Raw genomic sequence first — 8472 nt, forward strand, 5'->3', positions numbered from 1 at the left:
GCTTTGATTTTGCTGGAAGAAGTTTCTCCCAACCGGTCACTGACTTTTCTCCATGAACAGCTCCCAATGGCCAGAGAAATCAAATGTCCAACAGCAGCTCCATCAGGCACTTCCTCCTGCTGGCATTGGCAGACACGCGGCAGCTGCAGCTCCTGCACTTCTGCCTCTTGCTGGGCATCTCCCTGGCTGCCCTCCTGGGCAACGGCCTCATCATCAGCGCCGTAGCCTGTGGCCATCACCTGCACACACCCATGTTCTTCTTCCTGCTCAACCTGGCCCTCAGTGACCTGGGCTCCATCTGCACCACTGTCCCCAAAGCCATGCACAATTCCCTCTGGGACACCAGGAACATCTCCTACTCAGGATGTGCTGCTCAGCTCTTCTTCTTTATGTTCTTTATCTCAGCAGAGCTTTCCCTCCTGACCATCATGTGCTACGACCGCTACGTGTCCATCAGCAAACCCCTGCACTACGGGACCCTCCTGGGCAGCAGAGCTTGTGCCCACATGGCAGCAGCTGCCTGGGCCAGTGCCTTTCTCTACTCACTGCTGCACACAGCCAATACATTTTCCCTGCCCCTGTGCCATGGCAATGCCCTGGACCAGTTCTTCTGTGAAATCCCCCAGATCCTCAAGCTCTCCTGCTCCAAATCCTACCTCAGGGAACTTGGGCTTCTTGCTCTAAGTGTCTGTGTAGCCTCAAGCTGCTTTGTGTTCATTGTTTTCTCCTATGTGCAGATCTTCAGGGCTGTGCTGAGGATCCCCTCTGAGCAGGGACGGCACAAAGCCTTTTCCACCTGCCTCCCTCACCTGGCTGTTGTCTCCCTGTTTCTCAGCACTGGCTTTTTTGCCTACCTGAAGCCCCCCTCCATCTCCTCCCCATCCCTTGATCTGGCCCTGTCAGTTCTGTATTCGGTGGTGCCTCCAGCCCTGAATCCCCTCATCTACAGCCTGAGAAACCAGGAGCTCAAGGCTGCAGTGTGGAGATTGGTGACTGGACTATATCAGAAACATTAAACTGCTTGCCAATTTCTGCAAATCACTTGAAATCAATGTAATCTTTCATTGTTGTTCTTGCGTATGGTGGTTGGTTTATTATTCTCATTCTTTTTATTTTTTTTAGTATTGTCCAAATGAAGTGCTACTGGTTTTGCCATTTCTCATTTCATTTCTCTCCACCTTTGCTGTGGCCCCAGACTGTGTCAATGAGGAGCTGTGCTCTCAGTGGCTCTAAAGGAAGTAAAGGATCTCCAAGCAAAGTTTTAACCAGAGTTCCCCCTCTTGTTGCCTTCTCTGGAGCTGCAGCAGCAATGTCTGTGTGGAGAGCTGGGGGCAGATCAGTGCTGGCCCAGCAGCTGTGCCCAGCAGCAGCAGCACTTGGTGTTGCCAGTGCTGCTGCCGTGGCCCTGCCCCACTGCCCTGGTGGCCCTGGTGTTGCTGCAGGGCCTGAGTGCTCTCGGGCCAGGCACAGTCCTGGGGGCGGCAGTGCCAGGGCTGTAGCAGGGACAGGCCATGGGCACTGCTGGGGCAGCACTGACGCCTCAGGCCAGGCCCTGGGGGCTCCAGGCTCCTTGCCCAGGCTCTCTCAAGAACACACCCAGGCCAATGCTGAGCACAGAAAAGTCCCATGAGCAGCCCCAGGCTGTTGGGGTGGGGACATGCTCGAGAAGCACAAATAAGCCCCTGGGGCCAGCAAGGGCTGGGGGGACACCAAGGAAACCACTCAGCTTTGTCCAGGCCTCTGCAGTCAGCCAGTAAGTTTGTTCCCATCAACTGGAAGTTTGCTGTCCCACTGCAGACGCTGTTGCTCAGAGCCAGGACTGCCTAGCAGCCATCCCCAAACTGCCCTGAGCATTTCCTTGGCTTCATCTTGGCTTTCTTTACTCTGTCTGGCACAAATTTCTTCTTGTTGCCCAGCCCTGTTCCCCACCCTGCAAACATCCCATCTCCGTTTGCCCTTTCCTCTCTGGCCCCACTCCCCATTGCAGTTCCTGACTTGGCACCGTGGGAACGTCCCTTGGGCAGCAGGATCATCCTACAAGTGCTGCAGGAATTGTCTGCAGGCTCCTGCAGTGCCTGGTGCTGCTCCCTTGCCAGAGGCACCCCAGGCCAGGAGGGCACATCTGGGCTGCTGTGCCTGGCTCTGGGGCTCCCTGTTCTGGGCAGTGAGGTGGAGCTGCAGAGGCTCTGCAGGACAGACAGGATGGGCTTTGGGGCTGGCAGGAGAAGCTGAGGGACCTGGGCTGCTGGAGCTTCTCAAGGGGAGGCCCAGGGCTCATCCTGAAACTGCTCCAAGGGTGGTTTCAGAGAATCCCAGAGTCAGCAAGGTGGGAAAAGACCTTGGAGATCATCAAGTCCAACCCGTGCCTTGACACTGCTTTGTCTCTCCTGAACCTCCTCTTCTCCATGACAACCCCAGCTCCCTTAGTCACTCCTCAAAGCTCTTGTGTTCCAGACCCCTCCCCAACCTTGTTGGCCTTCTCTGGAAATGCTCCAGCCCCTCCATGTCTATCCCAAATTGGGGAGCCCAGAACTGGACACAGCATTTAAGGAGCTGCTCAACCAGCGCTGAGCACAGGGGAAGAATCACTGCCCTGCTCCTGCTGTCCACACCATTCCTGAGCAAGGCCAGGAGCCATTGGCCCTCTTGCCCACCTGGGCACACTGCTGCCACATGTCCAGCCTTCTGTCCATCACTCCCTGCAGGTCCCTTTTCTGCCTGTCTGCTCTCCAGCCACTCGGTCCCCAGCCTGCAGCACTGCAGGGGTTGTTGTGGCCAAAGTGCAGGACTTGGACTTCTTAAACCTCACCTTGTTGGATTTGGGCCCTGGATCCAGCCTGTCCAGGGCCCTGTGCAGAGCCTTCCTACCCTCCAGCAGATCAGCACTCCCAGACAACTTGGTGTCACCACAGTTCCATGAGGCCCGAGAGTGTCCCAATGGTGTCCATGATTCCATGAGGCCTCCCAGTGTCACAATGTCCCTTTGGTTCCATGGGACCCCTTGGTGTCACAATCTCACCATGTCCCCCAAGGCCCTGTAGTGTCACAATGGATCCTTGGTTCCATGAGGTCTGGCAGTGCAGCAATTCTCTCCTTGGTTCCATAGTGTCACAATGGCCTCTTGGTCCCAAGGGTCACCACGGTGTCAAACATGTTTCCTTCATTCCAGGAGTCCCTGAGGAGCTGCACTGGCCCCTTGGTTCCATGGGGCCCTGTAGTGTCACAATGGCCCCATCATGACACCAGGTCCTGCTCTGTCACAAAGCTCTGCATGGTTCCACAAGGCCCTGCAGGGTCACGGTGGCCTCTTGGTTCCATGAGGCCTCAGATTTCCACAATGAATTCCTTGATGCTGCAGTGTCACAATGGAGCCCTGGCGACACAAGATCCTGCAGTATCACCAAGGACGCTTTCGTTCCACGGGGCACCACAGTGTCACAATTGTTCCCTCAGTTCCCAGAGTCCTTTCAATGCTGCAATGCCCACTTGATTCCATTGTCCCCACGCTCTCCCAGGGTCTCCTTGGTTCCACAGTGGCACAATGGCCCCTTGGTTCCACAAGGCCCCGCAGTGTCACAGTGGCCTCTGTGGTTCCAGGAGGACCCAGACTGTCACCATGGACTCCTTGCTTCCATTCAGCCCCACAGTGTCACAATGGCCCCATGGCTCTGTGCTGCCATGCCATACACAGTGTCACCATTGTTCCCTTAGTGCCACCAGGCCCCGCAGTGTCACAATGGCCCCTTGCATCCCCAGGGTCCTGCCGTGTCACAATCATCAGAGAATCAACCAGGCTGGAAAAGACCTTGGAGAGCATCAAATCCAACCTAGGACCCAACACCACTTTTTCACCCAGACCATGGCACAGCGTGCCACATCCAGCCTTTGCTTAAAGACTTCCAGGGACAGCAACTCCCTTGTTCCTGATGCATAGGAGTCCAAGGGGTTGGATGAGGAAAATGGTCAGGGGGTGGTGGGGACAAAGTACTATTGATTGTCAGCCTTAAAGAGACTTGATTTTCATATCTATTGAGACTGAATTAGAAGGTGCTGGGTGTTAATATATATTGGACATTGTTGATATCAAACTATAAACAGGAAAAAAAAACTGGATCAAACAGTTCTCTCTGGTTTTCTTTGTTTTCAGTACAGTGCATTAATTTTGAATACATTTATAAAATAATCAATTAACCACAGAAGAATTGAAAATTTACATAATTGCCAGAGCCTTTTCTTGTTTGAGTGCTTTGAACAAATGTTTATGAGCTTTTCTCTCTGAATTCATGAACTGAAGAACTCAAGAAAGAAGAGGCCTCTGGAGAAATAAAATTCATCATCAACCTCCAAGTGGCTGAGAACCCATCCCCATCAGAGCAGCAATGAACATAAATGGGCACAGCTTTTTGGCAGGCCCAACTTTGGCATGGGCCCTGGGCCTGCGGAAGGAGCAGCTCTTGAGGGCCCCAAGGCAGCGGCTCGTGTTCTGCCCTGGGCAGATGGGATGGCAGCAGGGGCTGCAGAGCCCTCAGCACCTCAGCCCGAGGGGAGCAGGGCAGCCAGGGAGCCTCCTTTGGCCTTGGCCAAGCACCTTCCCCATGGCTGGGGCTGAGTCCTGTGGCAGCTGCAGCTGCTGCTGTGCCCTTGCCAGGGGCTGGGGCCGTGGGGCAGTGCCCAGAGCAGCCTTGCCTGAGCAGAGCTGTGGGGCCAGAGCTGGCTGGGCTGGGCTGGGGAGAGGCCCTTGGTGCTGCCCAGAGCTCAGGGCAGCTGGCAGAGCTTGCAGGGAGCTGGGCTGGGCTCAGAGAGCCTGGCCCAGAAACCATCAGTGTCCATCTCAGCCTGGCTGAGCGTGCAGGGGCAGGACTCAGGCCAGGCCTTGTGGGGCAGGGCCAGCACCTGTGCAAGGCATTGCAAACAGGCAAGTGGCCCAGAGAGGAGGCTGCCCTGTGCCCTTGGTGGCATGGACAGAGCAGGGAGGGGGCCCAGGACATTTGCCAGCACCAGCCTCTGTGCCCATGCATTGGCAGCCCTGGCTGCTGAGCCCAGCTTTGGCCTGGGCTGAGTTTGGCTGTGGCCCAGCTCCATCCTCCTGCCGGGTTCAGGGCCTGTTCCTGGCCATGGCCAGCCCTGGCTGCCTCTGTGCTGGCCCAGAGGCCGGCAGAGCCTGGGGCAGGGCTGTCTGTGCAGCCCCACAGGTGCCACGGGCTCTGCAGGAGCTGGCAGAGGCTGCCCAGCAGGGAGGCCATGGGGCACAGAGCCCCAAGGCTGCTGTGGGCACCACGGCACAGGGGCCGTTCCCAGCTGCAATGCTCCTGGCCTGGGCTGGGCCTGCACAGGGGCTGGGCCACCATGGCTGGGCCAGCACAGGGCCACAAAGGGGCCACGCAGCCGCTGCCGGGGCTGACAGCAAGGCCAGGCACACACAGGGAATTGCTGAGCATGGCCTGCGCTGGCCAGGCCTGACTGTGCCAAAGGCAGAGCTCAGCTGCCCTTGGGGGCTGCAGCAACAGTCCAGAGCCCAAAGAGCCTCCATGGCTGTGCTGGAGACCAAGGCTGCAGGAGGGAAATGCAGGGCTGCTGTGGGATAGGGAGGGCATTGAATTCCAGCACACACCTCAGCTCTCTGATGGTCCCGGCACCATGCTGGGTCCTGTTTTACACTGGAGCAGAGCAGATGTTGATGGGACAGCAGCCCTGTGAGACTGTCAGGATGGATGGGACACGATGGGATGGGACGGAGCCCTGCAGGGCTGTTTTTCTTTTGTTACAGCTTAGATCCCATCTATTGTATCTGAAAGGTGAAATCTTATCTTTAGTTTAAAAGCAAAGTTTTAAAATTGATATATATATGTGAGGATTTTGCCAAAAACTATGTCATGAAAAAGATAGAGCAAAATCAAATTATATGCTGGTGTTGGTGGGTTTTAATTGCTTCTTGTCGTGCAGATTTGCCTGTTGAACCACCAAAACCAAATGTCTGGTTGACCTTAGCTAAGGCAGCAGGCTGGGATACCATATGTTTGTCTCATTCGGAACCAGAAAAGCCTTTCTCAACCTGTCTGGTTGGTGTGCCTGTAAAAATTTTCCATTGATCTAAAAGCAATCCAACGGTGAGCCTGGTGAAATTGACAATGGGACCAGTCCTGTATTGAATTGGAACGTTTGGGCCAAAGAACTTTCCAAAGCAGTTCCTGAACCCCAAGAATTAGAAATCCTTGGTTCTTTAACAATAGATTTTTGCCTTACATTTACAGCTAATGATTAGCGAGAACGTGATCCTCCAAAGTACAATGTTACTCCCCATAATTTTGCACACAGAAACTTAGGTTTTTGGTGTAATTTTTCAAAAAGTTGGGATGTGCTTTCTGAGGCTGAACAATATCCACCACAATTGCCCAAGGGATATTGTTCATTTGTGGAGATTGGGCTTGGCAAGGCAATCCATCATCACACCTTGAGGGTGGCCCATGTAGCATTGGAATACTCACTGTGATAGCACCTAGTGCCAAGGCAGTCATTAAGAAGAAACTAAGGGGAACAAGATCTGCTCGTCATTATAATGAAAACCATAAGAGTGATTTCATGCCTTGGTGGGCTGCAAAAAGAGTTTCAGCAGGTTTGTTTTTACCCCAACTGGCTTCAGCAGTGGCATTGAAACAATAAGATTGGATTGGATGTTGGCTGAGTAAACAAACGAATGCCACATCCACTGCAATCAGTGATATGTTGACTGATGTTAATAGTGTTAGACCTGCTACCCTTCAAAAGAGCAGCAATTGATTTTCTTTTACTGGAACATGGGCATGGTTGTGAGGAATTTGAAGGACTATGTTGTACGAACTTGTCAGGTCATTCTGAATCTATCCACAAAAGCATACAAAAGCTGAAAGATTTGACAGCTCCAATTAAAGAAGATGGTGGGTCATGGTTAGATGATCTGTTCCAAGAATGGAGCTTTGCACCTTGGCTAACAGAACTTTGTAGAATAAGTCTCTATATGTATCGGGGGTTTTGGTAGGGATACTAGTAGTCACACCTTGCATACTTTGGTGTGTGTGACAAATGATGGACAAAACTATCAAAGAAGTTTTTATCACACAAGAGAGAGAGAGGTAGGAAATGGATTCACAGAGAGTTCTCAAAATCTCACAGAGATGGTCGATGAAGGTATGGACATGGAGGAAGGTTTCAAATTAAGACCTGTGAATCGACAAGACTTTTTTGAACAATGACTTCTAACTATTGTCAGGCATAATTTATGCCCTTTGAACTGACTGGACTTCCACAGCATTAAAATTGCTGTGTTGTAATATAGCAATGCTTAGTGCAAGCGAGAAAATGCTTTAAATAGGTAATAAGCAGAAATATTATAGTAAGGCTACGAAACACAAGTAATAAACTACATAATTGTGAAGGTTTCTTTTTAGGTGAACAGGAGGGGTAATTGGGGGAATCCACAAAATTAGAGGGTTTTGGGGAAAGCTGCAAAAGGAAGGCCCCAGAGGCAGCAGAACTGTGATTAGAGCTAAGCAGAAGTCATGAGATAGGTCAGCAGAAAAATTATTTAAACTGTACAAAATCAAGGACAAATAGAACACTGATCTGTGTATTAACTCTTGTCTAAAATAACTCTCTAAAAAGCAAGGGTAGAAGCTCTTTCCCTACCTGATGGGATGCGGGCTGGCAACTGCTGCTCTGAAGATGTGCAGCTGCTCCTCTCTGGAGAGGTCATGGAAGGGTTGTGATGGTCTACGGGAACCAGAGGAACAATGAGCTCAAGCTGGCATTTAAGTTTCATGGGAACAAGCAGAATGAAAAGCTCACAGTGAAGATGAAATTTGCCTGTGCCTGGCTCCTCCGATGAAACCCCAAGAAGTCCAGATGAAGCAAACACCTTCTCCCAAGAAGCTAGGAAAACCTCAGAATCCTGAGCACCTGCACTTAGCCTGGAAGGGCCTGGAGGCAGCTCTAAATGCTCAGGTGAGGCAGCACTGAGGTCCTGGTATGAGAGCGCGGTGTAGCAGTGAGGGAAGGAAAAGGGAAGCAAAGGGAAGGCTGGGTCACTATTGGTTTTTGGGTGTGTTTCCCTTGGCAGGAACTCTACTTCTGTCAGGGAAAACAAAAGCTCCCTGAATTGTTAAAACTGAAAATCAGGGACAAAGACTCTATAACTAGTCAAAGTTACAAAGTGGTATGTTCATTACGCCGGCAGCCGGCACAGGGGTGGGTCATTCCCGAAATGCGTGACCGCTGGCCGGGCTCGGCACAGCACAGCGCATCAGGATCCAGCAGGAAAGGGAAGGGCAAGGCAGGCAGGGAAGGGCAGGGCAGGGCACTGGGAGCAGTGACAGGCTCTGTTCCCACGCTGCATCCCATGCCTGGGTCACCATCGAGGACAGAGTGGAAGGACATTGCTCTGTCTTGGCTGGGGAAAGGATGAAAAGGGGGAGTTAGAAAACATTAATTGGGACTCCT

The 8472-nt window shown here is 52.4% G+C and overlaps 1 protein-coding gene across 1 annotated transcript; it reads left to right on the forward strand.

The window, feature by feature from the left end:
- Window positions 1-464: 464 nt before the first annotated feature.
- LOC134434587 (olfactory receptor 14J1-like) lies at window positions 465-3994 on the forward strand (the record flags this gene model as incomplete). The annotated part of the gene is made up of 2 exons (XM_063183245.1): window positions 465-926; window positions 3935-3994. Coding segments are annotated over 2 exons (522 nt in total), but the record flags the coding sequence as incomplete, so codon positions are not given.
- Between the last annotated feature and the right edge of the window lie 4478 nt (window positions 3995-8472).

The sequence above is a fragment of the Melospiza melodia genome, unplaced genomic scaffold (assembly GCF_035770615.1).
Source record: "Melospiza melodia melodia isolate bMelMel2 unplaced genomic scaffold, bMelMel2.pri scaffold_44, whole genome shotgun sequence".
Lineage (NCBI taxonomy): Eukaryota > Metazoa > Chordata > Aves > Passeriformes > Passerellidae > Melospiza > Melospiza melodia.